Source organism: Salvia hispanica, chromosome 1, assembly GCF_023119035.1.
Source record: "Salvia hispanica cultivar TCC Black 2014 chromosome 1, UniMelb_Shisp_WGS_1.0, whole genome shotgun sequence".
NCBI lineage: Eukaryota > Viridiplantae > Streptophyta > Magnoliopsida > Lamiales > Lamiaceae > Salvia > Salvia hispanica.
Genome location: NC_062965.1, coordinates 8199200 through 8221229, shown reverse-complemented (window position 1 = coordinate 8221229; position 22030 = coordinate 8199200). Strand labels below are relative to the sequence as shown.

Sequence of the window (22030 nt, the reverse complement as noted above, 5' to 3'; positions counted from 1 at the left end):
AAATTTCTAAAATTGAAACTTACGCAACTTAAAATTCTAAATATTTAAAATTTCAAATTTAAATTCTAAAAATGGGAGAAAAACTGTAATAAACGATAATATTTGGAAAAGTGAAAACTTTTTTTTATATATACTAGCGGAAGAATTGCATAAACAAATAAATCAAACAAATGATCTGTTTGACCGAATATGATAACAATTAATTCACATGTTTTTTTTTAATCAAAAGCACCTATAATGGGCGGGGATTTAGGCAGACCCCCAACCCGTGAATAAATCAAAATATAACGTTCCAAAACATGATCCTAGCCCAAAAGTGACTAGAGTCGGAAACAAGAACATGAAGAGAAATAAACTGAGGTTCCCACAAGTCATAAAGATGAACAAAAGGAAGAAATAAACTAAATAGAGCAATCATAAAGTCAAAATCAATCCACATCTCGGCGACGGAAACGGAAGTTAGGATAACCCAGCTGGTCCATCCTAACCAGGGCCTTCAAGTATCGAGGCGCAGAGACTGAATCATAATATGTCATAGTAGGGGTCTAAATCCCCCTACCTGCAAGAAAATCGGCAGCACGGTTTCCTTCTCTGTAGATGTGTGAGAATCGAACCTGCCGCTGAGAAGTCATCCTACGGATCAGAGCCATATGATGTCTAAAATCCGCAGAACCAGGCTGTCCAGTTGAAAGTAATTTAACCAGAGCCGCTGAGTCAATCTCTATCCAGATGTGTGTAGAAAACTCCATGGCCATCTCCAAGCCTCGAATAAGAGCCATAAGCTCCGCCTCAAAGCTTGACGATGCATCCACTGGAGAGCAGAAGGCCCACAAAAGACCTCCATCAGTACCACGAACAAGTCCTCCCTCTCCCGCCTCCAATGTCGCCGAAGAGAAGGCACCATCTGTATTCAGCTTCACCCAAGGGGTATCGGGTGGATGCCATAGGACCATGAGTGAACACAAAACACGCTGTCTAGGAGAAGAGGGCATGAAATCCACCGACGTCGAGCAACCCCTCCAGTGAATCGGGGTGATATTGCCAGCCAACACGAACGTATGCAGGTGACAGGACTAGAGTAGACGTGCAAGTGCGGTATTAATTTACTCGATCTAACAGGTCCAGAGGATTCAACTAGACTTCAGAGGCTGGAAGATCATGAAACTATCAGAAAGGGGTCGTTGGGTGCACTCTATTCCTTCAAAAACCTCAACCCACTATACTACAACTTAGCACAGGGAAGTAAAGGATCGATCCCACGAGGACGAAGGTGTTACGAAACCGCATTTGAGGATGTTTTGGGAAAGGGGGTTGGCTGCTGCCACGCAATTTTGTAGGTCGAGAACTTAAAACTACTGGGTCTGAGAGATAAGAAAAACTTTACTCTACCTACTGGGTCTAAGAACTGAGAATGTACGGAACATACATGACTTAGAGAAACTGAGATATTTTAAATTTCTAAGACAACTGGAGTAAACTTAACTAGACAGACTTTCCTAATTTGGACAGACAAGCATAAAGCGAAAAGTAAAGACAAATTTCCTTAAACTACCAGGGTCTGGAAAAGCATGCGAGAAAAGTAAAAAGACAAAGCGATCGTACTGACAGGTCTAGGGGACATGCAGAAAAAGCAAAGTACATGCTGAAAAGTACTGACATAAAGTACTGACATAAAGCAGATCTGGTTCTAACTACCAACAACTTCATCTTCTCGGGATTCAAACGAGAATAGCAGATAAAACAGCGTATTGAACACCATGTAAGCAGAGCAAACTTTAGATCTAGACTAAAACAAGAAATTAAAGCCTAAACTAACAGATCTACGCTACTGGACCTAAAGGATGCAGAAACAGAAAGTAAACAGCCATGATCATGCACAACGTAAACAGCAAACACCAAATACGCGAAACTCCAACTCAAAAACACCACGATTCAACAAATCCAAACATCTCCATACGCAAATCCCCAGCCTCCATCAACAAACCAACATATTTCAGCTCCAAACATCCAATAATAAACAAGAACGAAAGCTAAAAGCAAGAAATAAAGATCAACTCAGCGAGATCCAACAAAAGCAAACATAAACTTCCATAATAACTCGAAATAAGTCTGAATCCAGTAGATCAAAGTCAGAAACTAGAGTTGCGAACTTAAAAACCACAAAGTACTAAACGAAAGCAAGTAAGATTGTTTCTTCGCCTTCACAAGGCGGTGTTACACAGCAAAATAACGATGATGATGAGAACCACGGTGGCCAGAATCCTCCATGTCCAAGTGCGCAGCAGACGAAATGAGAAATTTGAAGTGTGGAACTAAAGCATGGAACGAAAGCTAGAGCTAGGAAAGTGTAGAAGTGCTGATAACGGATGTCTTGTTCTTCAAGGTTGAGCTCTTTATATATGTGAGGTTTTGATCCCTAGGGTATCCCTCTGGTGATTTGACGCTCTTGCCCTTGAGTAAGACTCTTTAAAATAATCTGCTCTCGCTCCATTCTGCTCGTGTCGCCAACTTTTGATTCTCCCAGGTCCGAACGACGACTTCTGATTTTTGCTTCAATTTCATCTCTTTTGCATCTGCCAGGTCAGGTAACAACAACTCCTAGGCCCAGCAGATTTACTACGCACCTGAACTCATAAACGCACATTAGCGCCCCAAATGCACAGAATTTTAACCCTAAACCAATGCATGAAACGAGCCTTATCAGCAGGTGATGAGTAACCTGTCAAATAACATGAGAATGACGGAAAGGACGACCACAGTGCTTGCAGACGTTCCTCTCCGTCCAAAGAAACCAAACGATCAAACATGGAACAATAAAACTAATATGCATGGCGGGAGACCTAGAAAAAGAGGACATCCGCCAGTGACCTAGTCTAAGTGCAAAATCAGTGCGCGTGTGAATCGGTGTGTGCGAGGAAGGGAACCAGGCATCGAAATACTCCCACACAGAAACCGTCGACTAACTCGAAAGAAAGACATGACTAAAAGACTCAAAAGAAGGGGACTGGAAACACTGACACCTAGACGCTAACTCAATACCCCGATGCTGCAACTTCTCATCCACCGACAGCCTACCATACAACAACCTCCAAATAAAAATCGAGATGGTGGGGGTCATCCCCTCGTTCCAAATCAGTCCCCAAATCTCATACTTCAGTAGTCTCGTCCGGATGCTCTCCCAGGCTGAGGTCACAGAGAACTCGCCATGGCTAGTCAGACTCCAGCGCCTCACATTCTTCGCCCCCAACTCAATCGGCGTAGCTCTGATCTGGTTGATAGTGTCGAGAGGTACACCAAACCTGAAAGACAAGTCATGCAACATATCCTCATCCCATGCATGCTCATGCCAGTATGATGCAACGGCCTGAGATTCAGGAGGAATGCAAATAATTCATGCTTAAAGAGTACAAAACCTAAATCATGAATTCTGCGGTTTAGGGTTACCGAATTGATTCTCCAAAAAACAACGATTGCTTGTGCTTTTTTCACGTGAAGTTCTTCGTACTCAATCACGAACCTTCTAATCTGTCGCAACACAACTAATAACGTCAAAACTTGATTATAATTCAAAAAACAGAACAACGAAGAGATAAACGATTGATCAAATTTAGAAGCTTTAAGTCGCTCTAATTGTTTGTATTATTTGTTGTACATCCAGAATCAAAATTTGGATCCACCATTTTTATAGGATTGAGGCATAATGGCTTATGTCAATTTCCTTGCTTTTAAGTTTAGTTCATCAATTATCAAATGTTAATACACAAGAGTCTCGACAAGAGTTTTAGCTGAAATTTGTCTTGTTAATTGTTCTTGGTGTTTCAATTGATCACATTCGACTAGCTTGTGCCCAACATTCTTCTATCCTAAAAGCTTGTTCCTCGAAAAATTAATGAGAAATATTTTATCTATGAGTATACTCTGTTCTGATATGCAAAAGCAAAGTATATATAATATTAGGGAAATTGTTATGATGCGATTTGTTGCACCAATATTACAGGAAGGAATTCCATTTATTCATTGGATTTAGATAAAGAGTGAGGTTTCAAAATCTAAATGTGAATATCAAAGCTTAATAATACCATTCTTAATCACCCACTCCAAACTCCAATGGTCTTGCACATTTTTTAGAGTCCAATAAGCCCACCCAAACCGTTGCTGCCCGAACACCCTCAGCTGCGCCGACGCATACCTCTCGTAATCCTCCTTGCTTGCATCCTCAACTTGCCACGCCACCGTCCATTCCCCTGAGTCAGGATCACTAATTAGTCGATGTTAAAAAGAAAATTTTCAATACCTCTTGTCTACAAAGAAAAAAAAACATACCGACGAAAATGAGAGGACCGTTTGGAACAGTGATGTGGCTCAACTGTTCGGTCCGATTAATGTTGACATAATCGATGTTCTGTTGAACACTTAGGTTGTCGAATATCGGGCTGAAGAGATTGTAGTGATGCACGTCGATGGCAACTTTCGTAAATCCTTTAGCAAAATCCAAGAGTTCTAGAGGTTCGTGAGGTCCTAATCTGTTGGACAGTATGACGTAGGCCGTCTGCGAATGGCGCCGTACAGCTTCCAGACCAGCTCTGTAGTACTTGGTGAGTCTGTCCAGTGACACTCCCGGCGAAAGAGGCTCGTTGAGCAGCTCCACTGCGAATAGGCTCGGGCTCTTTGCATACCTATTCAAGAGGCACTTCTGTTAGGATAGTCGACTGCACATTAGTTTAATACTGTTCTCAAACTAACTGGGGTTGTACAACACTTATATATATATATTGCTTCCAACTCTCTCATCGAACTGAAATAAAAATAAAGATGTGTTTTACCGCGCAGTTAGAAAGTCAATGACATCGACGGTTTGTTGGATGTTTTCGTCCGTTTGTCCCCATTCCTGTGATCCATCTCTAGAGGCACTGTGCTCCCAACCGTTCTGGGAGCCCGGTGCAGCATGAAGATCGATTATCACCTTGATTCCGTATTTTCTACAAGGATCGAATTCGTAGATTAATGCTATGTTTAATTTGGAGCATGTATTTGAATGTATTGCTTACTCAGCCCAGGAGAAGGCATGGTCAAGAGCTTGCAATGAACCCCCAACGTAGGGCTTTGGTGGATTGGGGTCACTAGCAATCCACCAACCTACTGGGATTCTCACTGCGTTCAATCCATTCTCTTTTATGAATTTGAAATCATCTTCTACTATATATGTGCTCCAGTGTTCCTGAATTGTTTCAATATTAGTTTTAAAATAGACTTCGGAACAACAAAAATTTTAATGTGAAATTGGTGAAAGAGGACAGAGATAGATGAAAAGAATTGGAGTACTATTTGTTAGCAGAGAATAAGGCTCATCTCGTAAAAGAGAAGACTTTATAGTAGAAAATAGAAATACGACTAAATTTAAGAGATTAATTAAAGTGATAAAAAGAAGACTTGTTTGGAAACGGAGGGAGTATATTGGTTACCTTCATAACTGGTGGAGCGAGGAGAGGGCCATAGCCATTAGTGATCTGATATTCACCTTGCAATCCTCTGCTTATGGACAATATAAAAACTGATGGATTATCGTCTCCCCATCCATCATTTCCTTCATAATCTGCACTTACTAATTCCTCACTCTTCACCTGAAATCAAATGTTTAAACATATGTAAACAATCATAAAATCGGAATCAAGAAAATAAAATTAGATACTACGTGGGATTGTTTTTACAGCATATAAGTTATGTTAGTTTATTTTTTTTCAAAATGACATTCATGTTCAAATAATAAAAAAAAGGGCACGTTGTCATTAAGATAACGAACTTTAGTCAAATTTTGATCAATCCAACCACTTTAAAAGTATCTATTTTATATAATGATTTTTACATTTTCTCAATTGTCCTATTGATTTGAATTTGTAGGAAAATTATGTTTGGAAACCAGAATAATTTAGTTTATTCATAATAAAAAAAATCAATGATTAAGTGGGAAATATACAAATTTACAGAAAAATATGGATTTAGGCTTTTACGGTCATGGTCAATTTCATCCAGAACACAAATAAATGAAACATGTGAGAAAAATATCAAAACTGTAATATAACTATTTTTACAAGTTAGATCAGAATTTGACCAAAATTGTTTTTCAAACAAATTGACTTAATTAAACTAATAATAAGCTCGAACTACATCAATATAACCACAAGAAATTGTGCGTGTGTGCTGATCTAGTAGTGGATTGGTTAATACCAAAGTCAAAAATTTCAAATTTAAATTCACCGTAATGATACGATCATTAAATTTTTATTTACTTTCCAATTAAAAAAAATTACAGACTAGAAATAGCCGCCCATGCGCATATATAGCCGGTGGGTCATGAGTGGCATGCACATTGGACCGCTGTAAGTAAATGGAGTTTACTTTCGAATATTGGAATATTATCCTTTTACCTAATTATTGGGTACCAAAGAATCATGTTCCACTACCTTTTTGTGATTGACAAAAAATCCTAAATTGACAAAACATATTAATAAATGAATTGAAAAAGGATAGTTACCTGAAGATAGAAGCCGTTGGAGGCTCTAATTCGTACGCGTTTCAAATCATTGGGATTTCTGTCAATATGAAATGTCTGAATTTGAGAAGGTGCATTTGCTACAGCTACAATGTCAACCCCATTTCCATGGCTGTCTAATCCCACAAATTGTTTGTTAAAAACTCTCAAGTTAAAAGTCGTTGCGTTGATCCTCCATAACTGTTTCCAACCATTAAATAAAGAATGAAATGATGACATTAAAAATACTTTAAATCGTTTTAGTTCATACGAATTCATCGGAACTAAAACGATTTTATCTAAAAAAAAAGGCCTCTATGGTTGGTTATTTTGGTCTTGCACTAAGATGTAATTTTACATGGATTATGACCCGTGTATAACTATTAATCCAGAATCCGTCCACTAAATGTTGTCCATATTTGACTCGATGTGAATTTTAGGAAATGTGAAGAACAAAGAGTTGAAAAAATTAGTGGAATGTGAGTCGCACTTTTATATATTAGTTTTATAATAGAATGTGAGTTTAATGAGTTAGTAGAAAGTGGTGTTCACTTACTGAAAATGGAAAAATAAAAAACAAAATAGGCAATATATTGTAGACGGACCGAAATGGCAAATGTGAACAAAATTCCGTGGATGGGCGGGAGTATGTACAATTAATCAAGAATTGTTAATTAAAGCAAAGATTTAGAAAATCATACACTGAAGGTTTCCCATCCAGATGCAGAGCTTCTGTTTGCAACTATAATTGTTCCTCCTCCTGTTTCGGCACACAAATACTTTCCCACAGTCACAGATTTCAACTGCACGCCACTTCCATCCTACTAATTTATATAATATGTGATCTTTGATCTTTCATGAAATTTAGAAAAAAGAATTTATGTAGAAACAAACCAATAGATCTTTGTTGGGGATGCCGTCGAAAAGGGAAGGTTTAATCCAGCCTTCTGTAACAAGCCACCCGCCAAGATTCACAGCTCGAACGGGAAGACCGTCGTTGCGACCCGTCCTCCCGTTGGAGGAAGAAAGCATGCATAAGCATGTGATGGAGAAGATGAATAAAAGCTTAATGTTCATTGCTGCTCAAGATATTTGTGGGTCTCCTTGCAACCTTATTTATGAGTTTTTGGTAGACTCTGGATATTCCACTTATATTAATTCCACCAATCTCCACAATCCCTATATATTCTTTTTTTATATTGCTAGACTTATATACTAAATCTGTTTTATTCCTTCTCTATTTATGGAATACAATATTAATACTCATCATTTGATCCGGCACAAATTTTAATAAATATAATAGAAAATGAGTTGAAAAAGTTAGTGATATGTAAGTCCTGCTTTTATATATTATTTTTATAATAAAATGTGAATGAGATAAGTTAGTGGAATGTGAAGTCCACTACTAAAAATGGTTAAAATAAAAGGTATAAATTTTTAGAAACAAAAGAAAAAGTAAGTGACAAATTTTCAGGAATGGGAAACAATATGCATTAATTACTTAGATTACGTATGAAATACAGGATTGTTTGCTTGTAAATAAATGTATTTCAATATTTTTTTATTTATCTTCTAAACTTTCAACTTTAGTCTATAAATATATGATTTTTTTATCTTTTCTAACTTTTCTTCAAAATAAAAAATCAAAATGACATCATTACATTTGTAAATAATTTTAATAAATTTAAAAATAAAATTTCACATTGTTACCTCCCTTAATCTTGCCCACAAAATTTAGTTGATTGTTTATTGGATTTACATCACCTACTGGTTAAGGGGTAAGTAAATGCAATAATACGCCGGCCAGCCTGTGTGATGCTGACAAATAGAGAGGGATATGAAGGAAAGAAAATAGGTGAGAAAGAAATATAACGATGTGGAATTTTATTTACTTTCTTAAAAGTAATTAAATTAAAAAAATTTGATTGACAAACAAATAATGATTTGCTGTTTGCTAAAAATAATTAGAAAAGTCTATATAGTTTATATGCAAACCGTGTTTATCTATTTTTTGTTCAAAAGTTGACGTTGGACTTCAACAAAGCCATAACGTGGAAGATCTTGTAGGCAAGGGGAATAGTAGTTTATGGACCAGCCGTATAAAAGCTCTGACTTCTGACACTACTAATTGATTTCTAAATTAACTTGTAATCAACGTAGTCCATGATTTATGAAATGGTTGATTAATTTTGAACTTGTTTTGCCATCTTATCATTCTATATGTGATTTTATAATAATATGTAATCTACCATATCCATTAAAGTTATTTACCCTGAGTTGTACTTCATCTTCATGATATATTCAATTTTCGAAGTTGGATGATTGAGTTCGGGTATTATTTAGATTAACTTGGATTTGGGGGGTTCGACCCTAATTTTTTCATGGACTATTTAAGGTTGGGTGCAATAAATCTGAACATATTTAGTTCATAATAAAACAGCTTATGTTAAGAAAACTGATTAGAAAAACAAACTAATTAATGGATACAACTTACAAGAAATAGAATAAGTACATAAACAATGAGCTACAAATTGAAATTGAATTGAAACTAAATAAAATAAGAAAAAATTGTAATAGTAAGCCAAATTGATGAGTTCTGTTTTTACATGACGAGATATGCCTCAATGGTAATCTCATCTCAGGAGTGTCATCTAAAAAAATTAAACGGTTTCATCTTGTTTGCTGCAACATTACTGACGAAACAAGCTCTAGTGTACCAAAGGAGATTTTGTCAAAGCTTCGACAATGATTTAATTTAGTCTATTATGGTCCAAAAATGATTAAGCAGGGGTTTGAACAAAGCCCAAGCCCCAAGCTGTATGACCAAATCTAAAGAATTGTCTAAACATCATCCAAAGATATATTATCAAGATCCAAGTCCGAAGTCACGGCCACAACCCCCGGGCTAGGCATGCACAAACCGAACCGAACCGCCAGTTAACCGGCGGCGGCGGTTCGAACCGGCAGACGGGTCAGCGGTTCTAGCGGACCGGTTCAAGTTCACGATTTTCAGAAACCGGAACCGGCGGTTCACATAAAAAATTAATTTTTATATTTAAAAATCAATTTTCACAAATAAATATAATACAAGAATTTCATAATAGCCCATATTTATTTGTTGGGCCCCTGAATTCTAAGAAACCATTCTTGGTTGTTTCTCTTTTATAGAGACATCCTTGAATATTTTATGTTTCACTTTCGATTTCGATGTGAGACAAATATGTTGAGGTCTTTTCTTTTATAACTATATGTTTAGATCATTCATTACTCTTTTTCCAATGTAGAAGACAAAACTTTCTTTATTTCTTACATTTTTTATTTACTATTTTTATATTTATAGTTAATAATAGCATCACCTAGAATAGTTTAGTTAGAATAGTTTAATTAAATTTGAATGTGGCATGTTGCTCATAATTTGTATATTTATAGAATGTGGACATGGTCAAATAGTTGGATTTAAATGTAGATATGTTACTCATTTTTCTTAATGTATTGATTAAAATGTGCAAAAAAGCAACAATTAATATAATTGTATAATAGTAATGATAAAAATAGACGATTAAAAAAGAACAAATATTTAAATTTATTGTTTAAGACTTCAAGTCTTTTGTGATTTGTAATTGTTGTAACTAGTAGCCTCGTTTAAATTTATATCAATAAAATTGTAATTTTTTTCGTGATTTTTTGAATTTTATTTACGCACATTCCATAGATAAATAAAGAACAAAATGCAAAAAAAAAAATGAACTGTCAAACTGGCCCGGAACCGGCAGTTTTGGCTGGAAACCGGCGGTTTTGAACCGTCATCTGAACCGACGGTTTTTTGAACCGAAACCGGAACCGCCTAAACCCTTGGCGGGCCGGTTCAGGTTCATGAATTTTTTGAACCGTGAACCGCCGGTTCCGAACCGGAACCGACGGTTTCTGAACCGTGTGCATGCCTACCCCGGCCCGCTCGCAGTCTCGGCAAGGCGGGCAGGTGAGCGGCGGCGCACTCGCGTTTATCTGTCCATCACTTTAATTTTTTACAAGAACTAATAATTTAGCCTTTTGATTACAATATTGACAATGACATTTTCCAATGTGACAAACTATAACTAATGTAAGGGATATTGGCATCTAATATCACGAAATTTTTAAAAAGTTGGGTTTTTCCCACGAACTTTGAATTTGGCAAATAATATCACGAACTTTATCACGTGTTTGTTTTTTCCCACGAATGAAAAAATTCCCACAAATAATACTATGATACTGATTTTTTTTCTATAATTTCTCGACAACAATTTCGAAAGTTTCAAGTTTTTCAATATTTGAAGATAGTTTTTCTTGAAGCACACCCTCAAAATTTATTCTTCAATCTATTAAAATAACATGAATTTTTTCATCCGTGGGAAAAAACAAACCCAAGGTAAAGTTCGTGATATTATTTGTCAATCTTAAAGTTCGTGGAAAAAACCCAACTTTTTGAAAGTTTCGTGATATTAGATGTCAATATCCCTTAATGTAATGTGGGTCATCTTCTAATGCTTATAGCACCCTAATCCAAAATTGAGACCAAATCTACACCCTTAGATTTTAAAATAAGTAGATGAGATTAAATCTTACGAATCTCAATAAATAGTAGACAAAATATCAACAAAAGGGTAATATCGTCATTATGTTATCATATGATAATTTTCGTGAGTGTTTTTTTATATGAACATGGTTTATTACAAATATCAACAATATGACATAAGAATATCAACACTAGTACAAGAAAATATCAACACATATTTATTGAGGTTTTTACATGGTTTTATTGAGATTTTTTATGCATTATATTAAAATTTTTTGATATATTTGTTGATAAAAATCTGGTTATCAACATTTACGAAAACTAAAATAAAAAATATCAAATTTCATCATCCGAATATCTTTGGAACATATGCAATTGATATCTCGTTGGAATCCTTATAAAATTATCTTTAATTTGATATATTTTTTGCGAAAAAATAATTTAAATCGAGAGAGTTACGTAAATTTAAAGTTTTAAGATGATTTTAATGAGAGAGAATGACATTAATACCCCTTATTTTTATTTAATAATTTTCTTAATTAAAAATATAATTCATGTGGCATTATTTCAACCACTAAATCTCCTAATCTAATGGCTAAGATTTAGTGTTAATTTGAGAGTGCTAATTAATTAACAATTGATCACTCTCCTAATGTAATATATCTAAAATAAGATAAACTTTAATTCCATTAACTAAGAATCGATTTTAAAAAAATAAATATATTACAATTATCTAGAACGTAGATCATTCCTTCATTTTCTAATTTCGCAAAATTACAAATTTATCACTTCCATATCCCGATCAAACTAGATTGACTGAGGGGGACTATATTCCAACAATAGCTCATACTAGTGGAAATAATCAAATGCAATATATAGATACAAGCTCAATACTCGAGAGATGTTAAAGTATAAAGATAAGTAGTACTCTTCCGTCTCACCGAAAAGTGATTCACTTTTTTTTTATTTGTCCTAACTAAAATGATCTATTACTAAAAATGAAAACATCTTTTTTCTTTTTTTATTTTACTCTTTCCATTTTATACACAAAATAAAATTATATAAATTTCTAAGTCGTTAAGGAAAGGTCATTTTCTTTTGAACAGAGGCAGTGATTTCTATTAAAGGTCTTCTAATTATTTTTCGCTGGTGATTTCTATTAAAGGTCTTCTAATTATTTTTCGCTCTTTATACTCGAGTATCGTACAACCCATACTATCCACGCGACAAATACTTATGATGACGCTACCGACACTATATTGAAAAGTGTCCCAAAAATTTGGAGCTCCAACATTGAAATTATAGCTAATGTCATGGACCATAAGCTTCGTCCACGATCATAACGTTACTAATACGAATATGTGATAATGTATGGCATAAGACCCAGATATATATTGACAATAATATTCATATCATAGCTGTTAAAATATTGGTTATGAATTCCCTATGTCCGTGAATAGGAGTCCCGTTTTTTCATTTTAGTCTATCAGCGAATAGGAGTCCCGGTTTACTTTTACCATAAATGGTAATGGGGTCCCACCATTTACTAACTCATTCCACTCATATTTCATTTTAAACTAATATATACAAGTGGGACCTCTATTGCACTAATTTTTTTCCACTCAATTTTCTAAATATTTCTTAAAACTCGTGTCGCCAATAAATGAGACTCTTAATAGTGGATGGAGGGAGTATATGAATTCTCATTCTAAAGTCCAATAAAAAATAAAATGTGACCATACAAATTTTCCATGATTCATAAATATCGAAGGTTGTGAGCGTTTGTATGTTAAGGGCTAAGTACTTGACGTACATAGTGAAAACATGTCGAAATATTAATTTTAAGTAAAATAGTTTTGTCAAGCCATAGGTGAGTAAACGAGGGGTTTTGTCTTATAAAGGCTCGTGAACATTAAAACAGTGAATACGTATAATTTGATTGATCAGTCTAAGTTTCATTTAACATGTATACCATATCTGAACATATGTGAACCGGGAATATAGGCACACTCTATGACTGTCACTGGACCGGCCAACTCGAAAGAATGGCGTATGATCCCCATGCATGTGTGTACACTAGTCCCTGAATTCGGTTTAAACATAATGATAAAGTCAAGCAAAGATAGGTACACTATTAAAACAAAACATGACATGACAAAATATATATATATATCATAATTTTCACATAAAACATGCTTGAAACATATAAAATATTTAAATAGAAAGCTCAGAATAAAATGTAGGATAGAAAAGTTCACCTCGTTTGTTTAAATCCTTAACTTTGACTTTTCGTTTCAGTCTTAAATAGCATGCGGTAAACCCTTTTTTGAAAAGAGATATCATAATAATTAGACTCTAAATTATTCTTTAAGTTGAAAGAATACATGCATACTATGTGAGTGTTTACTACTTCTAAGGGAAATTACTAAAGTCTCACGTATTATTTGAATCAAAAGATATAATTGATTCCGTTAATTAATTTGGAAACATTAATCCATGAATTCATTATTCAGCAAGCTAAATAAATCTGGAAATTAATTTGTCGTTACGGAAATATTTAGCGAGCTTACTCATTAAATTAATTGATCCATCACTTATTAGGCTAGCCCACACTTGAACAAATCAGTCTACACTTTCATTAATCATAGCTGGTCAAATTATGAATATTTGTCCCAGATTTCTTGTATTTTGAAGTTCGATCTCTTTCCAAATACGAATACACCTAGATTACTCTCGTAGCAAAAAGGTGATGCGGTCACCCTGGCCGCCCCTACACCCCGGCCCAACAGTTTGTGAGGAGGTTCAATCAGGGTACACAGCGGCCCGTTAGAGAGGAGGCCTTCAACCCACTGTCCTGACAGGAGCCCATCTTCCAAGGCCCCACACTTGTGCCTGAGAGATGGAAGCTCCCACACGCCAATAGTGGGATTCGAACTCAGCTACTTGTAGCAATATCTGCTCCCCCGAAACCAACTGCGCTAAGCCCTTGCGGACAAAAATTCGTATCCAATTGGATTCAAACCATAGATCTCATGTATGTAAGTCCAACTCCATTACCACTCCACCACTTCAATTGTTGTAACACCTAGATTACTCTTAATTTGGAATTTGGCGGATAGTCAATATTATTCTACTATAATGGTTAGTTAAAATATTTTGTATGGACATAATTTAAATTAGAGCTCAATATAATTAGTAACAGTCAATCATAAGTCTAATCTCCATAGATCCATGATCTAACCATCATACGTTTATATAAAGAAGACTAGACATAAAACAGAAATCATCGGTCAAATTATTTTTTAAGATTTTCAAAATTCTTAGAAGAGAGAATTCAGAATCTTCATCTTCCTTCTAGTAGAATCTTCTCTTCTTTTTTGTATAGCCATTTTCTGTTTGATAAGCTTTGCCCACAAAAAGATAAAACTTTGAATTTAGGAAATAGTCAGAAGATTTGTGGTCGAAGTCGAAATATATCCTATGAAAGATTTATTTGTTTATGAAGTCAAAATATATCCTATGAAAGATTTATTTTCCCACAAAAAGATAAAACTTTAAGTTCTGAAGATCATCACGTGTGGAAGTCGAAAGCAATCTTCGATTCTTTAAAGAATCAGTTCGGTAATTCTAAACCGTAGATTTCATGATCTTTATATATGAATTGTGTGCTTAAAATGCGATATGATTATTCTCGTATTCGGTCAAATATATCATATGATAGATTTATTTGTTTATGTCTTTCGCTGTGAATGGTTCACCTCCCAACAGTTTAAGACTAAGGGCGGGTTTGATAAGTTAGTAATAACAAGATAGAGAATTATATATAGACATTTCTACTTGTTTGATATCATAGTTAAGCTTAACTCAAAGCCCCAATCTTATCAAAATTATAACTTTAACCATGTTTATGTAACCCACCATTGTTAAGCCATGTTATTTAATATACTATACAAATTTAGATCATTTATGTTCTATCAAACAACAACAACAAAAAATCATATCTTTGCATATCTTGACATGAAGCCCGTATTTCTTATCTTATTTTACATACTTCTCATATCCCATCCTTTTTATCAAACGAGTCATTAAGTGTGAGCCCACGAGAAATCTTATGAGTTGTTCAAGTTACAAGCTCGTGAATCAAAATTGAATCAAACTTGTAATCAACAATCTAAGCGGGAGTTTAGTAATAATAATGATCATCTAGTATAACCTGAGTCATGATCAGATGTTAGATTCTTAATTGAATTATTAGTGTCAATGAAATTAAAATCCTAAAACTCTCTTTTTTCACTTGATAAAACTCCATTTCTTATACTGTTATTTTATTTAATTCAGTTTTTAGCTATTGAAATCAATCGTGGTGTAGATGATGTTTGAAGTCCCAATTGCAATACTTAGGTAATAAAGATAAATGTATATAAATTGTACACGTATATAATATCCTTAATTTGTAGATTGAATTTAATTAAAAGTTTATGTTGTTATTTATTATATTATTATGTAGTAATAAGAACAGAATGACATAGAAACTTTATACCAAATTGTAACATGATTTCGGGTTTGATTCAAATTAATTACTTTAGTAAATATACTACTCCCACCGTCTCAAGGAAGATGACCCCTTTCTTGGGCGGCACGGGATTTTATGCAAATTTATTTTGTGTGTTGAGAGGAGAGAGTAAAATAAGAGAGAGGGAATAAAGTAGAGATAAATGTGTGTCCATTTTAAGTAATGAGTGATCTTAATTGGGACAAACTAAAAAGGAAAGTGGATCATCTTCAATGGGACGGGGGGAGTATTATTTTTTTCTCAAATATGAAAATATTTATGTGAAAATTTTATTTTATTTTTTAAAATTTTGCAACATGATAGATACGTAATTTATTTTAAAATTTATCATTGGCTAAAATATCAAAATATCAAGCCTTCGAAAAAAAAACCTACTATCCCGGTTAATGAAATAGTAAAAAATTTGTATATTAGAAATTTTCAAATAAGGTCAAAATTTGTGAGAAGCGTCAATAATTTGATTCTTTAATAATAACCTTTCTCTCATAATTTGAAATAATAGAAATTTTGAAGGCAAATTACCATCTAAGGGAAGAACGGTCACAATAGAAATTGCAATATAGAGCGGTCAAACACAGACCCTTTTTGTTGTTCATTTGCAGCAGAAAATCGGCAGATTCAAACAAATAAAGAGGGCCCATTTCCCTCAGTCGCTGAATTGATTTCCCCCAACCCTTCAATCTCAACGCTAAATTACAACAACTCATCGACAGCGACAATCCAAACCTTTTCAGTCACCATCCCCATTTTTTCCCTCGTTCTTTCAGTCGTTTCGTCAGTTCACACAGAAATTTGCATGCTTGGTGAATGTAAAAGTTAATCCAACCGCCGTTTTTTCTCCGCCAACTTTCTTGAAATACACTCTTTCCTCGGTTTCATCGAGCATCCCCTTTTGATATAAATGTAAGCCCTTTCTCTGTTTCTCTATTCTAATCTCGCATTTGCTTAATTCTTCTCTCGATTTGTGTTTCCTGTCTTCTAAAGTTAAGTTCTTTTATTTTGTTTCGGTTATAATCTACAGAAATATCCTGGTAGATCTATTTTCTGATTGTTGCTACAATTAGTTTGCGATATGTTTGGTTTAATTTCTCATTTTTGATAATCTCTGATTGTATAGCAAGCACATTTGATCTTTGAGGGTATCATCACCTCTGATTCACTTTGCACTTACCAGGGAAAGATTATGATTTTGATGTTCAATTTTCAATTTTGATTACTTGTTTGAGATAGTGAAAGTTATTCAGAGAGAATGAAAAGAGGATTTCTGTATTTCTCTTGAATTATATCATATTTTGAATGAGGCCATTTTCTATTCCAAAGATTAGTGTTTGCTGGAATTCGTATTGTCAAATGCAAGAAATTTATGTGTGCACTTTTATCAGGTGATAATTGTGATGTAATCTAGCATGATCATATTAGCTTGGCTGGCAAGCGAACTCATTACGTTTTGTTCTAATCCAGAATGGCCTCCGCTGGATATCACCAAGCATCTGTGACTCTTCAACCTCGATGTTACTTCAGTAGCTCTTGCCTCAATCAGCAGAATGGAATCTCTTCAATTAGTTTGATTCCAAAAGGCATCAAGCTAGATATTGCTTTGACAAGAAGAGGAACTTATAGCTCTATGGAAAGAACTATTGCTGTGACTCAGGCATCAGCCTCGCACTCCACAGTCCCTGACCCGGTTTTGTCCCCATCAAGTGGCACCTCAAGTGAAGCCAAGAAGAAATCAAGTAATGCATTCTTAAAGTTGGTCGAGTAATTGCACATTATACCAAGAGAGAATATGACAATTTTTTTCTTCCGGTATTTTGTTATTTTAGATGAAGCTGCACTGATTCTGATCAGGCATGGTGAGTCTATGTGGAATGAGAAGAACCTGTTCACCGGTTGTGTCGATGTGCCACTCACCAAGAAGGGAGTGGAAGAAGCTATTGAAGCTGGCAAAAGAATCAGCAACATACCAGTCGACATGATCTATACTTCTTCTTTAATTCGCGCACAGATGACTGCTATGCTTGCAATGACCGAACATCGTCGCAAGAAGGTATTGCTTCGAAAAGATGTAATATTGTTAATTTGAGTCCACGTTTAAATTGATAGAGTACATTTGTTTACTGCATTGCAATCTGTTGAGATTACAAAAAAAAAAAATCTAATGATATCGTAATTGAGGTATTGTCTTCATTCCCTTGTTTAATATATTGGAGAAGATGTTTTTTGGTTCATTTGTGCATTAGTCAAGCAATTTTTGACATGCAGGTTCCAATTATTTTGCACGATGAGAATGAGCAAGCAAGAGTATGGAGCCAAATATTTAGCGAAGATACTAAGAAACAATGCATCCCAGTTGTAACTGCTTGGCAGCTAAACGAAAGAATGTCAGTCACTTAAGTACTGCCCTTGTGTTTGTTGCATTAGAACTTAGAAGAAACCTGACCCATGAGTTACTCTATGTAGGTATGGAGAACTACAGGGCCTGAATAAGCAAGAAACTGCCGATAGATACGGTACCGAACAAGTCCATGTGTGGCGACGCAGTTACGACACACCTCCTCCAAATGGAGAGAGTCTGGAAATGTGTGCTGAGAGAGCTGTTGCATACTTCAAAGAATTTGTAAGTGATAACTTTCTCAGATCCTCTACATTTGCTCGGCTAATTCTTATTCAAGGTGCAATGTCAATAACTATTTGGTCAAACAGATTCAACCCCAGCTTTTGTCTGGAAAGAATGTGATGATTGCGGCCCATGGAAACTCACTGAGGTCCATTATCATGTATCTGGACAAGCTGACTTCTCAAGAGGTGGGAATTAAGACCTAGTGAATTTTTTGTAGTTTGTTCTGAATTCTGTTACGTGCAACTATAAAAGCTATATGTTTCTCTAATTCTCTTATCAGGTCATTAGCTTGGAATTATCAACTGGGATACCAATGCTTTACATTTTTAAAGAGGGTAGATTTATTCGCAGGGGTAGCCCTGTGGCACCAACCGAAGCTGGTGTTTATGCTTACACTAAGGTATGCAACTTTTTCTCTACCATTGTTAACGAGATCTTTGTTTGTTGTCATGCAAATGATTGTTGAAATGTTATCAATTTCTCTGCACAAATCCAGTAATTGTTTTGTTGAGATACAAGTTTTGCATTTTCATGTTGCCTTCACAGACACAGTTACGATAAAATTCCTGGGATTTCTAATACCCTATGACGGTAGCAGATTTTACATCTCAATTTGATTTCCTGAGTCATTTGGATAGAAATCATTTCATTTATGTCGGCAACAGGTCTTGGATGCTTTCGTCTATCCTATATCAAACAAGACATGCTTTTGTTGCTATCTAAGTTGTACTGATGCATCATATGATTAATGGGGGGCCCAAAAATTATGAACTGCATACTTGCCATATGAAAGAATAAAAGATATGTATGAAGTTTTGATAACATTTTTTTTTGCCTTTTCCTAAACTTATTACTTGTATGAGGGCATCAATGATACAACTTCACTCTTCTTCCTTTTTGGCAATGTAATGCAGAGTTTGGCCCAATACAGACAGAAATTAGATGAAATGTTCCAATCCTGATGGAGCCATGAGATAATGTACTCCGATTAATTTCTGAGCCAATGTGTCAGAATCCTGAAGAAGCACAGTCACAATCGTGCTCTCTGCTTGATGTTCTACTGATATATGATCGCTACCAGCTTTTAGTGTCGCATTTGCTTGATTGATTGTTGTATCTGAACCTATGAAAACATACAAAAAAAGGCACTTCTGAAGAGTGTCGTATTATCTAGTCACAGACTTCTGTATAAGATCTTATTTTGTAGATTTTGTATCGAACTCCCCATGCATGCGTTGTGCAATAAACGATATGTTTGAGGTCTTTGATGATTTACACAATGTCACTTGGCTCATACAATTTGGCAGAGATGAAAGGTGCTGGGTTTTATTTTTACTTTTTGAGTACAACAAACATAGAGGTAAGGCTAAGTTAGTAAATGTGTCTAGCTACTACAGGTCAAAGCAACTGATGAGCTATTCCCAGTCACAGTATCATCAACTGATGTGTTCTTATCTTCTTGTACATCAGATTTCTCTATTTCTGAGTTTACCGTTGTAGGGGATGGGGTTTTCCAATATGCGAGGCTTCTTTTATCATCTTCTCTCATTCTCTCAGCATACTTTGTGATGCTGAAATCTGAGTCATCTTTCCCACCGAATGCGGACTCTACCATTTCCATGTCGAACAGCTCACTCATGATCTTGTTTGTGTTGGGATCGTCTGAACAGACGAATTTGACTTTGTTTGCCGTTTTAGGCTCTAGAAAGGGCTTCGCAACCTGAAACAAGCATTGCACATAGTTGAAACACACAAGCAGCAAACTGCATTTGTGATCAGAGAAGAATGCAGAAAGTTACCATCCAAAATGGCTGAAATATCTTGGGGGCGTCGTATAGTATTGCAACACCTAGTCTCTCGGGGTAGTGCTCTTGCAGGACATGAGCTGTTTCTCGTGTAACTTTGATTGATATATGTGAAAGATTGAAACCCTGGAAATCAATCAACCAAATCATCTGCTCTTGCTCTGGAGGAAGATCTAAAATTGCATTTTCCATGCAGTAAACCAAATATTTGATCTGCCCTTTTATCGATTTTGAGTTCTGCGATTGTATTAACGACTGAGAAATATGAACATTGCAATCATCCAACAGCAAGATTGGTGGTTTAAGAGCATTGGATTTAACCTGGCAGCTAGGTCTCATGACGAGGACTGGCCTTCCGTTCCTATCTTTGTAGTTCGATTTATAGATCTTTCCGGTTTCTGCTTCCCCTGCTACATCATCCTACATTTACAGTTGGTAAAGAAATGAACTGCTGCATCAATAATGCTACACAAATACAAGGGCATTGTTCTCCAACGAGAGAAAGTAATAGCGAAATTACCCAACGAATCTCTTCCGGTTTGTAGTCCTGCCTCCATTTTAGAGTTGCTTTAAGCATTCTAACGGCCTTCTTCACATTCCAGTTTCGTGCTCTCAGATATCTCGAAATAGATGCATCAGAGCAGTAAATGGCGAGCTTACCCGACTGTGGCTCGATTAAGCGTCTCACCTCGTTAATCTGCAACATATGTGGATCAAAACAGTGATTGATACACACTCAAAATCTAGCAAGTGTGAGTGAGTTTGTGTGTTGGAAAGTGAGTAAACCTTAGCCTGCTCCATTTCAGGAGGTGAAGAATTACTCATACTTGCCTGAAATTCCAACACTTAAACTCAGTAAAATAAAATCTAAGCATCACTAAGAAAATTGAAACTCAACCAAAATCAAACCATCAGTTGTAAATTCCACATAAGTCATAAACAAAAGATCACTACAGTGAGCATTATAATCACCAGCCTAATTAAACAAGGAAACAACAATTAAAATCCAGCATATGAGAAGATGAAAACAGTGAATCCATCAATCAATGACAAAAACAAATGGTTACCCAGGGAAGAATAGATTAATTGGTTTAGGAAGATGGTAACTAACCCCTCTTTGCAGAAACTGGATAGAGAAAGAGATTGAAGAGTCAACTCTCAAAAAAAGGGTAAAATGAGAAGAAAGGAGTCAGTCAGATTCAGCCATTGTTTCTGACGATTATGTATAGTATTATATGGAAAAACTGTTATGAGTGCGTGACATGTCGGACACGGACACCATGTGCAACCAAAATATGAATAGAAAAATAAAAAAAGAAATCATCTTGTTTGGACATGTTCTTTTTTTATTTTCTGGGTGGAAAGGAATAATTATTTTTGACGATAGCGAACACTCAACTAACAGATGATACAAAATAGGTGCAAAATTTGGAGGATTGTGTATGTGTATGATAAATCAGTGGAAGCGACATATTTTACAAGAAAAAACAGTGAGACAAAGTGTGCAGGGGCAGTTGCTGTTGCAAGCAATTATGTGGTTGAGATTGAAGAAGGAAAAAAGTTGGGAGATGAGCTGAAAATCTACTGATCATCTAAGAAAGAGGCCAATTCGAAGTAGCTTCAACATTATATTACTGTATCATTAATGGGTTGTCAATTGTCATGTCCTCTATCTTCTTCTCTAACAGGCAAATATTTAGTTTCTATCAGCCATTACCACTTCCTGGTCAGTAATTGACCAGAATCAGAGCCATCGTATCAAGCTAACTGTCTGAAGCTTCGGAGTAGCATCTAGTAATTACTCATAGACGTTACACTTTCCTTTTAAATTTATTCCACAAAACATGTCGTATTTTTCTATTTAGAAAAAGTTTACTCTCACCTTAATATAAATATACTATTTTTTCTTTTCACTTAATATAAAAGTAATATCTTCTAAAATCTTGTG

General features: G+C 35.4%; 4 protein-coding genes across 9 annotated transcripts; 1 reads left to right on the top strand and 3 right to left on the bottom strand.

The window, feature by feature from the left end:
* Positions 1-545: 545 nt before the first annotated feature.
* Positions 546-953, bottom strand: LOC125186432. Its single transcript, XM_048082796.1, has one exon. The coding sequence runs from the start codon at positions 951-953 to the stop codon at positions 546-548; it is 408 nt and encodes a 135-aa protein (XP_047938753.1).
* Positions 954-3924: 2971 nt separating this feature from the next.
* On the bottom strand, positions 3925-7659 carry LOC125215001 (probable glucan 1,3-beta-glucosidase A). The gene is made up of 8 exons (XM_048116272.1): positions 7424-7659; positions 7231-7350; positions 6533-6730; positions 5463-5621; positions 5049-5218; positions 4824-4979; positions 4324-4676; positions 3925-4244 (listed from the first exon to the last, which is right to left on the bottom strand). The coding sequence occupies exons 1-8, from the start codon at positions 7604-7606 to the stop codon at positions 4063-4065; spliced, it is 1521 nt and encodes a 506-aa protein (XP_047972229.1). The 5' UTR covers positions 7607-7659; the 3' UTR covers positions 3925-4062.
* Positions 7660-16262: 8603 nt separating this feature from the next.
* Positions 16263-19540, top strand: LOC125201233 (2,3-bisphosphoglycerate-dependent phosphoglycerate mutase 1). Of its 3 annotated transcripts, none has more exons than XM_048099264.1 (8): positions 16263-16560; positions 17040-17390; positions 17481-17704; positions 17920-18038; positions 18118-18274; positions 18361-18462; positions 18558-18677; positions 19192-19540. In XM_048099264.1, the coding sequence occupies exons 2-8, from the start codon at positions 17120-17122 to the stop codon at positions 19237-19239; spliced, it is 1041 nt and encodes a 346-aa protein (XP_047955221.1). In that variant the 5' UTR covers positions 16263-16560; positions 17040-17119; the 3' UTR covers positions 19240-19540. The 3 variants fall into 3 exon arrangements, with proteins under 3 accessions (XP_047955221.1, XP_047955220.1, XP_047955223.1); XM_048099263.1 differs by having other exon boundaries at positions 16264-16560; positions 17119-17390; XM_048099266.1 differs by lacking the exon at positions 16263-16560 and adding an exon at positions 16615-16640 and having other exon boundaries at positions 17119-17390.
* Positions 19509-21341, bottom strand: LOC125201234 (phosphatidylinositol transfer protein 3-like). Of its 4 annotated transcripts, none has more exons than XM_048099268.1 (6): positions 21194-21341; positions 20869-20913; positions 20603-20779; positions 20404-20502; positions 20077-20319; positions 19509-19997 (listed from the first exon to the last, which is right to left on the bottom strand). In XM_048099268.1, the coding sequence occupies exons 2-6, from the start codon at positions 20905-20907 to the stop codon at positions 19662-19664; spliced, it is 894 nt and encodes a 297-aa protein (XP_047955225.1). In that variant the 5' UTR covers positions 20908-20913; positions 21194-21341; the 3' UTR covers positions 19509-19661. The 4 variants fall into 4 exon arrangements, with proteins under 4 accessions (XP_047955225.1, XP_047955226.1, XP_047955224.1 ...); XM_048099269.1 differs by lacking the exon at positions 21194-21341 and adding an exon at positions 20992-21040 and having other exon boundaries at positions 20077-20208; XM_048099267.1 differs by lacking the exon at positions 21194-21341 and adding an exon at positions 20992-21031.
* Between the last annotated feature and the right edge of the window lie 689 nt (positions 21342-22030).